At 40.7% G+C, this 15,549-nt stretch overlaps 1 protein-coding gene and 1 long non-coding RNA gene across 9 annotated transcripts in view; one reads left to right on the top strand and one right to left on the bottom strand.

The window, feature by feature from the left end:
- The window catches only part of LOC309337813 (mucin-5B-like), a 44,998-nt gene extending 32,653 nt beyond the window's left edge, over positions 1 to 12,345 (top strand). For 7 of the 8 annotated variants that reach the window (XM_081854690.1, XM_081854689.1, XM_081854688.1 and 4 more), the window contains 12 exons: positions 1,431 to 1,500; positions 1,614 to 1,738; positions 2,155 to 2,186; positions 3,404 to 3,581; positions 4,409 to 4,513; positions 5,272 to 5,312; positions 5,739 to 5,861; positions 6,638 to 6,733; positions 7,262 to 7,390; positions 8,964 to 9,003; positions 10,284 to 10,407; positions 11,909 to 12,345. In XM_081854690.1, the coding sequence (XP_081710816.1) occupies positions 1,431 to 1,500; positions 1,614 to 1,738; positions 2,155 to 2,186; positions 3,404 to 3,581; positions 4,409 to 4,513; positions 5,272 to 5,312; positions 5,739 to 5,861; positions 6,638 to 6,733; positions 7,262 to 7,390; positions 8,964 to 9,003; positions 10,284 to 10,407; positions 11,909 to 12,074 (1,229 nt within the window). In that variant the 3' untranslated portion in view covers positions 12,075 to 12,345. The remainder of the gene's footprint in view (positions 1 to 1,430; positions 1,501 to 1,613; positions 1,739 to 2,154; positions 2,187 to 3,403; positions 3,582 to 4,408; positions 4,514 to 5,271; positions 5,313 to 5,738; positions 5,862 to 6,637; positions 6,734 to 7,261; positions 7,391 to 8,963; positions 9,004 to 10,283; positions 10,408 to 11,908) is intronic. The other variant, XM_081854691.1, reaches the window with a different exon arrangement.
- On the bottom strand, positions 2 to 13,598 carry LOC309337856. The gene is made up of 4 exons (XR_014154553.1): positions 12,372 to 13,598; positions 10,500 to 10,558; positions 5,700 to 5,799; positions 2 to 265 (listed from the first exon to the last, which is right to left on the bottom strand). It is a non-coding gene; the product is annotated as an uncharacterized lncRNA (long non-coding RNA).
- Between the last annotated feature and the right edge of the window lie 1,951 nt (positions 13,599 to 15,549).

Raw genomic sequence — 15,549 nt, 5'->3', positions numbered from 1 at the left:
CTGAATGACATCCCAGGAGAGGGTTGTTGAGGGTTACTCCTTTTTATCAGCTGACATGTTCTTGATCTGTTATCTGCTGGCTCTACGAGCCTAAAATAAGCTCCTCTCAGGAACACTGAGATCTGAATTCCCAAAGTATAATGTTAGTTTGAAAAGAAGGTCCAAATTGCAGTCTTCTAGTTTAGGGCACTTCATCCCTATAAATCTGCATCCAGTTGAACATGATATAAATCATTAGATGTAGAAAACCAGCAACTCAGAAAACCTGTAAGGATTAGAATATGAAACAGATTATCTTTTGAAGTGGGGAGATTCTGCACTGAGGGCTATACCATTTTAGACAGAAGGCTGCATGACTGAATGTTCACACTAAAATAAATAAATAAATAAATAAATAAATAAATAAATAAATAAATAAATAGGGAAAGCTAGGCTTCTTCCTAATGTACTAGTTTTGTGGATACAACAAATTTTTGCAGGGTAGCATCAGCCATTGGCATTATTAGGCAGCTTTTGAGGTTCAGTACCTTGAGTTTATCCCAGAGATGACCCTTGACTTTTGCATCACAACAACACCCACAACAGCCTACCCTCTTTGAGTTGCAGTGAGATTTAAAAGATTGGGTCTCTCTCTCTTCTACAGAGAAAATGGGATCCCCCCGACTCGGTACTATACTATCAACTGTTGTACTGGTAGATCATCTACTCCCTTTCCTCATCTACTGTGCAGACACAGAGGAGCCAACTCCTAGGGGCCATGGGGTCTTTGCCCCCCAATAAAATATTTGAGAGGGCCAGGCTCCCCCAAAGTTGTTGGGCATTGCCATTCAAATGGTGTGTGTGCACTGCATCATGTGAGGAAATATATTTCTATGAATTCCTACGTGGACCGATTTGATCCACACACCTCAGACAAATGTATGAATTAGAATGTAATTTTCATTCAGAGTTTACACTTCTCTGAATTTCACAATACAGTTGTTGTATTAAAAAATCAAAATACATTCTTAAATGTGATTTTTAGGATAAAATAGAAATGTGTTCACTGAGATAAAATACATATTTAAATAAAAACATTTGTTTAATTAATGTGGAAATGGGACAGATTGGATTTATGAATGAAAAAATGCACAATTGACATGAAACTGAAGCAGATCAATGTGTTCATCCTTACCAAGTAGCGGCAAGTGTTGTTTGCCACTACCACATCCATTTGCTCATCCGTAAAAGATTATGGTTAGTACACAAAGAATCCCCCCCCCAAAAAAAAAACAGTGGAGCAGGACAACCCTGCATCCATCAAAATATATGTGAATGAAACTACCCCGCTCAATCTGCATGAATATTTTCAGTGGAATTGCTTCCTAGAATTTGTTCTAGCTTTTTAGAATGTAAATGCACTCTGAATGAAATTTGTCAATATTTCACAGATCTCAGATGCTCTCGGGATCAAATCTATAAGCCATGTGGAAGAATGGAAAGGCTCACTTGCAATAGTGGGTGAGTAACTGCAAGATAAATCTTTATCAAATGGTGTGTGTGTGTGTGTGTGTATGAATAACTGAATAATTGCTCAGTGACCTTTCCTTTATCCTGTTAACACAATCCTACAGAAAAAATGCTGTTGGTGCAAATCCAGCAAAAGTTGACATTCCAGGAATCCTTGTTGAAGGATGTTTCTGTCCGGATGGAATGATCCAATTGAATCACCATGATAGTATCTGTGTTTCTGTCTGTGGTAAGGAAATTGGGGGAAATTGGGAATACAGCTGGCCCAAGATGCCCATATGAGACTGCCTGCCCACACCAGCTGCCTATGCAGCATGTAGGTTGCATGCTGGATTAGTGGAACCTGGAAAGGATCAGGAAGCAATGAAGCAAGCACTATGGGAAGAAAAACTGGGAAAGGAAGTTAGCTATATTAGCTTGGATAAAATGCCCCCTTAGAACAATCCTTGCATGATGATAGAGCAAGCAGGAAAATGTCACAATTTAGAAATGTGAGCAATGCTTTTTTCGGCCGTGGCGCTCTCATGATTTTTCATACGACATACACCCTTTCAGGGTCCTGATTTGTATATGAATGTATCTTCAGTATTGTTAACTTTATTTCTGAAATGGTCTGTCTCATATTCCAACTGTTTTAACTTGTAGGCTGCACAGGAACTGATGGACTATTGAGACAGGTAAGGAGGAGTGCAGAAGATGTGTTCTACAGCTGATATACAGCCAGAATAATATTTTGCACTCTGTCCACAAGCTAATACTGCCTAAAATTGCTGAACACTGGCACAGATCAAATACAATGCAAGAACCAGAGCAATTGTATGACAAACTATCACAGAATTCTGTGCTTATTATGGTTAGCCAATATAGTGCAATAGTTTATTTGTCATGCACATTCTATAGCAGGTTGGGAACTCACATGTCATGGTTTCATATTAGTTAACTTATCCATAGAAGAATGAGAAAAGTTGGCTCCTTAATGGTAGATTGAGAAACAATTGGGTGAAGTTACTGCACAAGTAAGGGATGCAGGTGGCGCTGTGGGTTAAACCACAGAGCCTAGGGCTTGCCGATCGGAAGGTCGGCAGTTCAAATCCCCGTGACGGGGTGAGCTCCCGTTGTTCGGCCCCTGCTTCTGCCCACCTAGCAGTTTGAAAGCACGTCAAAGTGCAAGTAGATAAATAGGTACCGCTCTGGCGGTAAAGTAAACAGCGTTTCCGTGCGCTGCTCTGGTTTGCCAGAAGCAGCTTAGTCATGCTGGCCACATGACCCGGAAGCTGTACGTTGGCTCCCTTGGCCCGTAAAGCGAGATGAGTGCCGCAACCCCAGAGTCGGTCACGACTGGACCTAATGGTCAGGGGTCCCCTTTACCTTACCTTACTGCACAAGTGCAACAGAACTTCCCTTTTCTCTCCTCCCCCTGTGTATGCCTCTGCACTCCCTCCAAATCTGCTCTGAGGTATCACCCAAACATCTAGAGCAGATTAAGGCAGAGGTGTACAGGGAAGGAGAAGGAGAGGAAGTTTCACTGCACAAGTGGAAGTTGTTCCACTCATTCAGTGACTGTACTAGATTCAACCCACTATGCCTTTCTTTGAGGAAGGAAAGTGTACAAAAACACTAAGTAGTTTCAAAACAACCCTACAATAGACACACTTCCCCACAGGTCTATCTAGCTCAGAACTGTCAATGCTAGCTGGCATTTGCTCTCCAAGATTTCAGATAGGAATCCATCCCAGTCTTACCAAAGCATGTACCCTGCCCCTGAGCTGTGGTCTTTCCCCATCAAAAACTCTAGCAGAAACTCAGCCCCAGAATGATTAATTACTCTGGTCAACATTTTTTTCCTTTATTATTTTTTCCCCCTTTATTTCCTTTATTATCATTTATTATACAGCCAGGAGAGAGGTGGGAAAAAGATTGTCAGGTCTGCACCTGTAGCAAGGAGACACTGGATATTTCTTGTTCCCCCCACATTTGTGCAAGATCTCCGCCAATCACTTGCACAAGGGAAGGATTTGTACCTATAGTGCAGATACAGCCAGAAGATCCCTGCTGCACAGAGATAGTGTGTGGTAAGCAAGTACTTCAGTAAGATAGATAGATAGATAGATAGATAGATAGATAGATAGATAGATAGAATTTTTATTAGATTTTTTGTTTTACAGTTTTAAATACTCATTTAAACATCCTTAAAATATCAGTGACTTCCCTTCTTCTCTTTCCATGGTTCATTTTATATACCATAAATCCCTGCATATTTTACATAAACTAAACCATTCAGTATTCCATTATTACATCCATCAAAACTTATTTACATTGTTGAATTTATCTTAATGCTGCCAGCGTTATCAAGTGTACACAGTTGCCCCCCATATATTCACAATAAACATTGCCCAATCTTCTTTAAATGTATGTTCTTCTTGTTCTCTTATTTACTTCAGTAAGTTTTAGGGATGCATTTACTAATGCAGAACAAAGACTGTATGTTTTCTGGAATAATGTACAGAAAATGCATGCTGTCCTCACTGCACCAGTTCTGCATGAGTAATCCAGAATATTTTGTTCAAAAATATTCATCACCACCAGCTAGTGTGGTGCAGTGGTTAGAGTGCTGGACAAGGACTGGGGAGACCTGGGTTCAGTTTCCCACTCAGCCACGAAGTACATGTATCAGTCATTCTCAGCCTTGCCTATCTAACAGGGTTGTGTAGAGAAAGAACCATGTATGCCACCTTGAGCTTGGGTGGTGGGGTATAATGTTTATAGGTAAATAGTATTTTAAAAAGCAGTAATAGATTGTTGCCAGCCCATGAAGAATAGAGGGTTTCTCTACCTACAACATTATCGAAATGCAAGAAAAAATGAATGTCTCATATTTTATCTGTTTCTTCATTCACAGAATGTAATGAAAAGTCGTGTCCTCTAACCAAACAGAAATGCAATCCAGGCTTCCAAATTGTAGCAACTGCTTCTGATGGTGCCTGTTGTCCCATTCATGTCTGTAGTAAGTACTAAATTCACATACATGTCATTTTTGGAGTGGAAGCACAATTAAGCAACATACACACTACCCTATGTGTACAGTATAGGGGAAAATATACCGGTAGGTCCACACACTCCAATCTGGAATCATTTATGCTCATCCTGTACATGCTGCTTTAAATCTAGATTTATTTTACATAATGCCACCCAAGGAGGTAGGAGTTGTTACTTGGTATGTGTTTGAAAAACCTTCCCTTGAGTGGCTTTTTCTACCTCTACATACCCTGGGTAAATGAAAAGGGATCATGGTGTACACCCATCCACCTCATTATTAGGCAGGTGTGGATACTAACACCTACACCTGTTTTCAAATGGGCACCCTATGGGGAAATGCAGAATCAATCTGCAATGAGCTTTTATTTTTGGAATGAAACTAGTTTCCGAAGAAGCACTCTTCTGGGGCAAAATATACGCAATAGATCTAGACTGAGTGTTGACCATGTTGAAAAAACATGTGCTCTCTCTCCATTGATTTTAGAATAACATGCTATCTGTGTATGTGTGCAGCCTTAGTCACAAAATGCTAAAAACACATTTGGCTATAAGGGGATATTATGTGTATTTTCACTATCTGGATCAAAATGCTTTGTTACTAATTTGTGAGTGATTCTTCTCTACAACTAATATAGTAGAAAAAGGAGAAAAGAACCCAGGAAATCCATAGGAGAGAAGTCAAGAAAATCTCAGCATTTCTGAGCATTATTTTTCTTTAACTTCCAGAACCAAAAAATGTTTGTGTATCTAAAGGAATTGAGTATCAGGTAAGGTCTGCTGCTTGCTTTAATTCACTGCTATGATATTCCTTTAGTTCAGGGGTGGGAGAACTTTTTAACCTAAAGGGTGGGCTCTTTAGTGTCCTCAATGGGCTATTTCTTTTATAGCTGCTTTTTAAAATATGCAAATGAAATTTGAAATTTAATATAGTGTCTTCTTTGGCCTTGAAAATCTAATAATTATTTTAATGCTAGCTGTTAGTCTTTGAGTTATATCCAGCTATTCTGAATAGACCCATTGAAAGCAGTGGATTTAGAACTAAAGTCCATTGCTTTCAATGGGTCTAGTTTGAGTATGACTTAGTTAAATACACCCTTTCACTAATCCCATGCTGCTTAATAGCATTTCTGTGTTAATATGCTGGATTTACTTACCAGATTCTTCCCCTTCTGCTTTACCATCTCTCGTTTAAGCCTGGATCAGTGGTACCTTCAGACTCTTGTGATGAATGCTTTTGCACTGTAACACAGGATCCTAAAACCCAAACCAATAAAATTAAGTGCACTCCAATTAATTGTTCTACTGAATGTCAACAGGTAGGTAGACACATTGATGACTAACTTCTCCTCTGTTGCTGACTCAGCTTACCTTGCCATTGTTATTGTGGTTAGACAAATGTAGTGAACAGCAGCTGGTTGGAAAATGGCTTCCCTACTACAGTAGTTAACAGCAACAACAATTCCCGAGAGAAGCACTGGGAGAAAGCTTCCATAAAAGGTTGCTTTTCCATAGAGAGAAAAGCAGAAGATCTGATGAATCTTATGTACATTATGGGCAAAGCACCTTGAAGATGATCCATCACTGCATATAACAGACTAACACATGGTGATTCCAAAAGATGGGGGTTAAGTAAAATAACACCAGAATGGAAATTTAGGGGAGAGCTGTGATGCCTACCATTAACACCAGCTAGTTAATAAAATTGCTAGATAATGATCATGTTTGGTTCAGATACTAAGACTGATATTTCTTGAGCTAGACAGAATAGGAAGCCTGAAGGACAATTCTGTGGATTAAAGTAGTTTCTGGGCTTCCAGTCAAAACTCCAGATTCCACCCCAAACTGGGAGGTCCATTAGAATCTGAAGTAGGGGTTGCCCAAAATCTAAAAATCACTTGCAAAAATGTGAACGTTAGTCAAAACTGCATGGAAAAATGTGTTTATAAGGAGAAATGCTGGTGAATTTTCATGAGGATTTTCTTTATAACGCAAAATGTGGACCACTGAATTTAAGACTGGAAAAACGTGAAACTGGGGGAATTGAAATTGGCAGCTCCTTCCATCCCTTCCATCAGCATCTTTTCATCCTCAGGGGTTCCACTATATCCAGAAAGAAGGAAAATGCTGTGGTGAATGTGTGCAGACAGCATGTGTGACAAAGCTTTCACCTGGGATAGTGACCATTGAGGTACGTGTTTACCTTCTTTATGTTTTGTTGTGACCATATTACTCAGTTAGCTCAAAAACACAATTTTAAGGAGACTTCTCTTTGAAAACTGAGAATGCTTCATGTGTAACAATAGAATATAATGCCTTCATGAAATTAGATTTTAGCAATAGTGAGATACTTCTATACATTCCAAAATGCAGGTATTGAAGAAAACAAATTTTCATACAGATAGGACAGGCACTAAGGAAGAAAGATTTGCAGCTGACTTAAGTTCACCCAGGATGTCTGTGGGAAAGGAGGGAATTTGAATTGACCCTCCTGATCTTCAGAACAGGAGAGAAACCACCAGTGAATGCTGTGGTTAAAACACAACTTCCTATTCTATTTCTGTAGTCAGCTACTATCAAGCCAAACTAGGCACTGCACCATTCATGTAATGAACACTTGCGTGAGGGGCTTTAACAAAATAAAATGTAGGAAAATCTAGATGAAGATCAGCTCTTTTGCTCAATAGCACCTATTTCTGGATATTCTTTTCTACTACAGGTTGGGAAGACCTACAAGGATCCACAGGATAACTGTACTCAGTATCTATGCACCAGGGTATCAGATCAATTTATACTGAGTACCACAATAATATCTTGCCCAGTGTTTGATCGATCAAACTGTGTCCCAGTGAGTATTATTATAGCAGTGCTTACTTTTATCAGTTCAACTCTTTATGCGCCCCCTCGCCCAGCTTGTCCGGAGTTTTGGGCTGGGTTGCCATCAGTATGCCGATGACACCCAACTCTATCTGTTGATGGATGGCCATCCTGACTCGGCCCCCGATACACTGGCGAGATGCCTGGAAGCTGTGGCTGGATGGTTACGTGGGAGCCGGTTGAAGTTAAATCCTTCGAAGACAGAGGTCCTCTGGCTGGGGCGGGATGATATGGGATTGAGGGGGCAACTCCCATCTCTTGCGGGGGTGCAATTAGTGCCAGCACCGTCCGTTAAGAGTTTGGGTGTAATCTTCGATACCTCCCTCTCTATGGAGGCGCAGATTACAGCTATAACAAAGGCGGCATTTTTTCATCTCCGCCAAGCTAAGCAGTTGGCCCCTTATCTCTCTCGCCCTGACCTAGCCACTGTGATCCATGCGACGGTCACCTCCAGACTGGATTATTGTAACTCGCTCTACGTGGGGCTGCCCTTAAGACTGACCCAGAAACTCCAGCGGGTGCAGAATGCCGCGGCGAGACTCCTTATGGGGTCTTCGCTGCGAGATCACATTCAACCGGTACTATACCAGCTGCACTGGCTCCCGGTGGAGTACAGGATCAGGTTTAAGGTGCTGGTTTTAACCTTTAAAGCCCTATACGGCCTAGGACCCTCGTACCTACGGGACCGCCTCTCCTGGTATGCCCCACAGAGAAACCTACGGTCTGCAAATAATAACATCCTCAAGGTCCCAGGCCTCAGAGAGGTTAGGCTGGCCTCAACTAGAGCCAGGGCCTTCTCGGCTGCGGCTCCAATCTGGTGGAACGCTCTGTCACAAGAGACTAGGGCCCTGCGGGACCTGACATCCTTCCGCAGGGCCTGCAAGACAGAGTTGTTCCACCAGGCCTTTGGTCAGGGCGCAGCCTGACTCCCTCCTCTGGCAACCTGCTTAGAATCTTGCTTAATTAGTTGCCATTAATTTGATTTTAATTGATTTTTATAATGTAATATTTTTAGAATGTGTGAATATCTGATGGTTTGATTGTTGATTGTTGTTAGCCGCCCTGAGCCCGGCTTCGGCTGGGGAGGGCGGGATATAAATAAAATTTATTATTATTATTATTATTATTATTATTTCTTATTATTTACCCATTTGGCTTCCAGAGCCAGACAAAAGGAGGCCGGCTGGATTGTGTTTGGGGATCTATGTCACTAACCCACTAACAGATAGCTCAGTCGGTTAGGGCAGGGTGCTCATAATGCCAAGGCTGCAGGTTCAATACCTGTATGGAACAGCTGCATATTCCTGAATATTGACTTCAGGTTATGATTGGTTGCGAGTGAAATAAACCATCATCGCTGGTTAGCCTTCCAGAGTTAGCTGCGAGGAGCAGGAAGGAACAAAGCAGGTGCAAAATGGATGGATTTAAAGATTTATAATCTGTACATAAAGGAGGAAAAGGAGTGACCTGCAAAAAAAGAAATATTAAGATGTGAAGCACTAATATTATAATGTGACATATTCTCATGTTTCTTTTCAAAATAGGCAACTATTCAAACTGCTGCTGATGGATGCTGTGAGATATGTGAGTATGTTATTTACAATAGTTGATGAATGAAAGCGAAAGAGCTTTTATAAAGTCCCAGTTTGCACAGAACCAGTGCTTTTTTTCTGAGGGTATGCAGGGGTATGCATACCCCTAAACATTTTGTGAATCTTTGTACTTTTGTCTATTTACTGTATTTATTTTTCTGATTTGAACTATAAAATTGTGATTTTCTTGAGTCAAAATGAGAGTACCCCTAAACATTTTTTAAGAAAAAAAGCACTGCACATAACTGTCAGGAACTGGCTGGATGAGGAGGGGGGGCGCTGCCCTTCCAAGAGCCCCCCAGGGAGGACACAGAGGAAAGAGACTTGGGCCCAGGACATGGAGGTCCAGTCTGCAGAAGGGGCAAGCTGGGAGGTGATCGAAGCAGGAGGTTTGCGTGAACATAGAGAGTCAGAAGAAGAAAGCCATTCCAGGACAGGGCTGGGCACCGTGAGCTCAGACTTACAGCAAGGAGCCAGATACTGCCTCTGTTGCTCAGCAGTCCTGCTCCAGCTAGCTCTCCTCCTCCACTGACACCCAGATCATGAAGAGTCCTGCCCATTGCTGAGCAACGGGCCAGATGGGCCCAGAGGGGAATCCCTCTCCCTTGCTGCAGTCTATGGCTACTTGAGAGGAGTCCAGAGTGAGGGAAGGGGGGCCAGATGCCAGTTCCAGCAATGTCTTCAACTAGGGGAGACTAGCCTAGATGAACTTGGTTGTGCTTTTACTTTTGTGAATAAAAGCTATTTGCATTTCACGTCTCGAGTCCTTTTCCTAACCTGTGGAAGAACCTGCAGTCTCTTGACAGCCCCTGGACAATAACACAAAACCAAACCACAAAACCACAATGGAATACCAGTAAAAATCCATTTCTCTAATCTGTTTTCTGTGATGTCAGCTGATTAATAACAATAGCATTAGAGCAAAAAGAAGAGCTATCTAAAGTTCTTCAAAGAGGCCTGTTAAATCTAGGGCAGGGGAAAATATTTGATTCAGTTTGCGTTTAAAGCTGAATCTATCAAAATTGCACTTTCCATAACAATATGAGAACCAAAACAGAATCATCCTTTGAAATGCACACTTATTTGAATTTTACAATGTAGCCCTGCAACCAAACAATGTCTACAGAAATGCATATATTGGGGGGGTGGGGGTGGAATGAGCAGCTACATTTGAAATGATAGATAAAACTGCTTTTAAGTTCAAAGCTGCTGGTTCCTGATAGTTTAAGTTCCAATCAGGTAAAGTTATTTGAGTTTCCCTTTCATTTTCAGGTACCCCCTTGTCACATAATTGTACAATTAATCTGAAGAGGCAATTCATTGTTTATAAGAATTGTAAATCAGCTAGGCCTATCAACGTTCCTTCCTGTGGAGGATCCTGCAACACCTACTCTGTGTAAGTAAAAGATTGCTCCACCTATCTCAGTCAACTTGACTTCTACAGCACAACACAGACACAGCATTCCCTCTTTGTGCCTCTTTGCTTACCATTTTCTGGAAATGAGCCTGGAGCACGAATATACCTCAGTTTTTGCCACTGCCACCCTCTGTAAAATAGCAAATAATAGTTGCACTATTAAGTCACCCTGGACTTGTAACAAGTAGTTGAGTTTCATATTTGCCCACTTTGCACACACAGATATGTTGGTACCATATGGTTGCTTCACTACACATGCAGAGACTTTCAACATTTTATCATTTTACTGCAAGATTTATGGAAAAATAAGGTGAGCCAATGGCACAACTGCTTTAGTATGTGCACAAGGTCTCTATGGGTCAACCTGTCTGGCATGTTGCCACGAGTCCAGGATAATACAAATTAACTGGCCGTCAAATTATTCTCCAAAGGCTGGTTTTTGGTATAATGACATAATCACTTGACTGGATGTTCCAATAAATTAAACAAGAATGTGTTTCCCCTACCCAGTGAAAAGTAGTGGTAACATGTTCCTTATTTTCCAAGGGTGTTACACCAAAAGAATAGGCACTGAGAGGCCTTTAGCAAGTTCTTTTAACAGCCTGTTAATTTAGTGCACAGGGGTAGGACCCCCAAAGTGTAGGTGGTATCTAAGCAGCTTGAGCAAGACCTAGGTTAAGATTTCAGAATCAGTCAGGTGTTGAATATAGCGGAAAGCTTCTGATAATCAGGACTCAAACTGTCACACTGTACAAAAGCACTGAATGTTGTGATCTACATGGGCATTTCTCCTTTGTGAGAGACACATGTATATACCCAGTGTCTTCTTATAGATCAGGCTACAACCTGTCAAGAACTCAGTGGGACTCTGCAATTCCTCTTTCTGTTTTCCCCCTGTTGTTTTGGTAGAGCTGGACAGCAGGAGAAGCAGCATGCACCCCTCTATTAGCAATGGAAGCAGATATTGATTAGGAAACCTTGCTGCTGCCTTTTTCTGCTGATAGTGACACTATTTATGAGTTTTATAAGCCACCTAATGGCTTACAAGCCACAGTCAAAGAAAGTTAACATTGTGCACAGATCTGGGGGGACAACAGAAGCGGAAGTAGAAGCAGAGTTTCCCAGAGATCTAAAATCACACAATCTCCATCCTTTTTTCTTCAATGTTTTTAGCATGGAACACTGGTGGGGAGGGAAGAAAGTGGAGCATAATGACCTAAACCAACTTTCACCCTCTAGATATTTTGGACTACAATCCCCACCAATCAGCATGACCAACAGTCAGGGGTGGTGGGAACTGTTGTCCAAAACATGTGGAGGGCACCATATTGATGAAGGCCGGGCTAAACCAAAAACACAGACCAGTGCACTTAGTTAATGAATAAATGCTAGAAAACTATTTCTTGGCTTACACCACTGGCTGCTTTTCATGTAAAGAGGAACATCAGTCAAAACGTTTCACCTGTGCTTTCTCCCTCAGATATTCCTTTGACACTCACAAAATGAAGCATGGATGCACATGTTGCCATGCCACAAAATACCATGAAGTGAGAGTGGAACTGGTGTGCAGCAAAAGGAGGCATATGAAATACACATATCTTCATGTAGATGAGTGTAGCTGTGTGGAAACTAAATGCCCAACATAGAAACATGAACCAAAAAATGTTGGTGAAATGTTTTGTCTTTATTTGAATTATTCATTTTTTAAAAATTGCTTCAAGTAGTTGTGTGCAATTGTGTGTGTGTGTCTGCATGCATTCACATATCCATTTTTACTCCTGTAATATCAGATGTTTAGGATTTTTTTTACAAAGTGATTCATCCCTGTAGTCATGTTTCTTATTCCAGTTGCTACAGGAAATTGAATGACAAAGAACAATGTTGATATTTGTCAAATAAACTATGTTTCCAAGTTGACTTGCTTTCTGTTGCAATAACCTCACCTAGATCAGCTACAGTATATCCTCTTCTCTTTCACTCTCAAAGACCTGACAGAGAAGAATTAGTAGTGTAAACATTCACAATGTGAACACACACCGTTAAAATCTTTGCAAGAAGATTGGTAAAAGACTTGGCTGGAAATTCATTGTGGAAGTCGGGGGGGGGGGGGAAGTGTAGCATTCTGGATCTGTAGAAACAAAGAACATTACTGCATTCAAAGTAAGAGTCGGATACAGTTATGAAAGAGGGTAGCCCCTACTCGCGTGTTATTATCATTGGAATTAAACAGTTGGTGTAGGGGCCACATGCACCACTTCCAGAGCCTCTTTCCCGACTGTTTCTACTGACCAGCACAAAGGATGGATGGGGGCTTCTCGCTGCAGTCAGGTAAATACACTGAGAAGCCTTGAAATGATGTGGAATGTGGGTAGAAGTTCAGTACTGGAGCTGCTAAGATGCTGAATGTGGGCAAAGGTCTGATATGGAGCCAGGGGTAGGGTGCGGGGGTGGCCTCTGCAACCTCTGCATGACCAGTTTAACCGCAACTCTGCTAACTCCTTCTGGATAAGATGTCGTGTGATTAACTCTCAGTTGTCTGATTCACCACCACACTGAACATAAGCTTCATGTTTTCCCCTCCCCACATTACTTCCTCCTCTGGGAGATATTTGGGACACAGTTACAACCAGTTTGTTTAATAGCTGTTCCTAGCATAATTTCGTTCACATCACTGAGTAGATGTTTTCCTTATACTCTTAACTGGTATTCGGTTGAGAGGAAATCTTCCTACCGTTCAGCTTGGCCAGTCACACTGGGCATTTGAGGGAATGGGGATCTTCTACTGCAAAGTGTGGTTTGGTTAGATTGGTGAAGTTATTTGACCTACAAGCAGATGTTCTCTCATTGTAGTGTACTGTGGTCCAGATTGGTTAGATCAGCTTACAGGAGATTGGTGTCCTGCCTTCCTTAGAGTCTATATGATAGAAACCCAACATACAGCCATATGTTATTAGGGTAGCATTAAGCTATGGGAAACACCTGAGGTACAATAATATTCAAAAGTTGCCACACCTGCATGAAACTTCTAGGTTATACTGGACTCCAACACAGCTCTTTCTGCTGAGGAAACACTTTCTTTCCTGAATTCCAATAGTCTTGACTTAATGTGATTTCCCACAAGATCTCTCACACCACAAGCATTAGGCTAACACCCACTGAAGATTCACAGTGTGTTGTGGTTTATGTTTTGCTTTGCGATCCCAACTTGGTTAGAAAGCTACCAAAAGCAGCTAGGAAAGCTTCTTTCACAGACTCTGGTTACAACTTCAAATACTGCATCATTATTTCATAAAAACAACAACAGGATAGATGTGGATTGTGGCTAACATCACATGTACACTGCTTCCCAAACCAACAGCGTGAGCATGCTCAGCGCAAAGGAAATAATAGTAGTATGCACACAGCCATAAGTTCTATTTTTTTTAAAAAAAATATATTTATTAAAGTTTCAAAAAAGTTACAAGAATAAGAAAAAAAGAAAAAGAAGCAAAAAAAATACAAAATACAAAAAAGTAAAGACAATTAAAAACAAATCAACCTTTCCATGTCTTGACTTTTACTTGTTTCCCTGACCTCCTCACACCTCCCTTTTTTGTATTCTAGTTCAATTAGTTATTTCAGCAAATCCTTTCCATTTTTGCTTTTATCTTAATAATTTATCTTAATATATTATAACATTACATTCTCACCTATTAACAATCCATTTTTAAATACTCCTTTATAACATTACTGCTAAAACCACATAACTTCATTCCAACATCCTTCTAACATTCCTTAATTTTACAATGTTTCTGTAGATAGTCTTTAAATTTTTTTCAATCTTCTTCTACCTACTCTTCTCCCAGGTCTCGGATTCTGCCAGTCATTTCCGCCAGTTCCATGTACTCCATCACCTTCATCTGCCATTCTTCCCGGGTGGGTAGATCTTGTGTCTTCCAATACTTTGTGATGAGTATTCTTGCTGCTGTTGTGGCATACATAAAAAAAGTTCTATCCTTCTTTGACACCAATTGGCCGACCATGCCCAGAAGAAAGGCCTCTGGTTTCTTCAAGGAAGGTATATTTAAATACCTTTTTCATTTCATTATAGATCATCTCCCAGAAAGCCTTAATCCTTGGGCACGTCCACCAAAGGTGAAAGAATGTACCTTCAGTCTCTTTACATTTCCAACATTTATTATCAGGCAAATGATATATTTTTGCGAGCTTGACTGGTGTCATGTACCACCTGTATATCATTTTCATAATATTCTCTCTTAAGGCATTACATGCCGTAAACTTCATACCTGTGGTCCATAACTGTTCCCAGTCAGCCAGCATAATGTTGTGTCCCACATCTTGTGCCCATTTTATCATAGCAGATTTCACCATTTCATCCTGAGTGTTCCATTTCAACAGCAAGTTATACATCCATTTCAACAGCAAGTTATACATTCTTGACAGAATCTTGACAGAATCTTAGTTTCCAATTTTGATTTTTCCACCTGGAAGCCAATTTTCTTGTCCAAATTGTATGCCTCCATTATTTGATAATAATGAAGCCAATCTCGCACTTTGTCTTTTAGTTTTTCAAAGCTCTGCAATTTCAATTTATCTCCCTCTTGTTCCAAAATTTCCCAATATTTCGGCCATTTGGCCTCCATATTGAGCTTTTTCTGAGCCTTCGCTTCCATCAGTGACAACCACCTTGGGGTTTTATTTTCAAGTAGGTCTTTATATCTTGTCCAGACATTAAACAATGCTTTCCTGACAATATGGTTTTTAAATGCTTTATGTGCTTTGACCTTGTCATACCACAGATATGCATGCCACCCAAATACATTGTTGAAACCTTCTAAGTCCAAAATGTCTGTGTTTTCAAGAAGCAGCCATTCTCTCAGCCAGCAAAATGCGGCTGATTCATAATAAAGTTTAAGGTCTGGCAGGGCAAATCCACCTCTTTCTTTTGCATCCGTTAGTATTTTAAATTTTATTCTGGGCTTCTTGCCCTGCCAGACAAATCTAGAAATATCTCTCTGCCACTTCTTGAAACAATCCATTTTATCCAAAATTTGCAGTGTTTGAAACAAAAACAACATTCTTGGCAATACATTCATTTCACACAGCCATAAGTTCTAATGG

Source organism: Podarcis erhardii (genome assembly GCF_964252035.2).
Source record: "Podarcis erhardii genome assembly, chromosome: 1".
In the NCBI taxonomy this organism is placed as follows: domain Eukaryota; kingdom Metazoa; phylum Chordata; class Lepidosauria; order Squamata; family Lacertidae; genus Podarcis; species Podarcis erhardii.
This window is presented reverse-complemented; position numbering and strand designations above follow the sequence as displayed.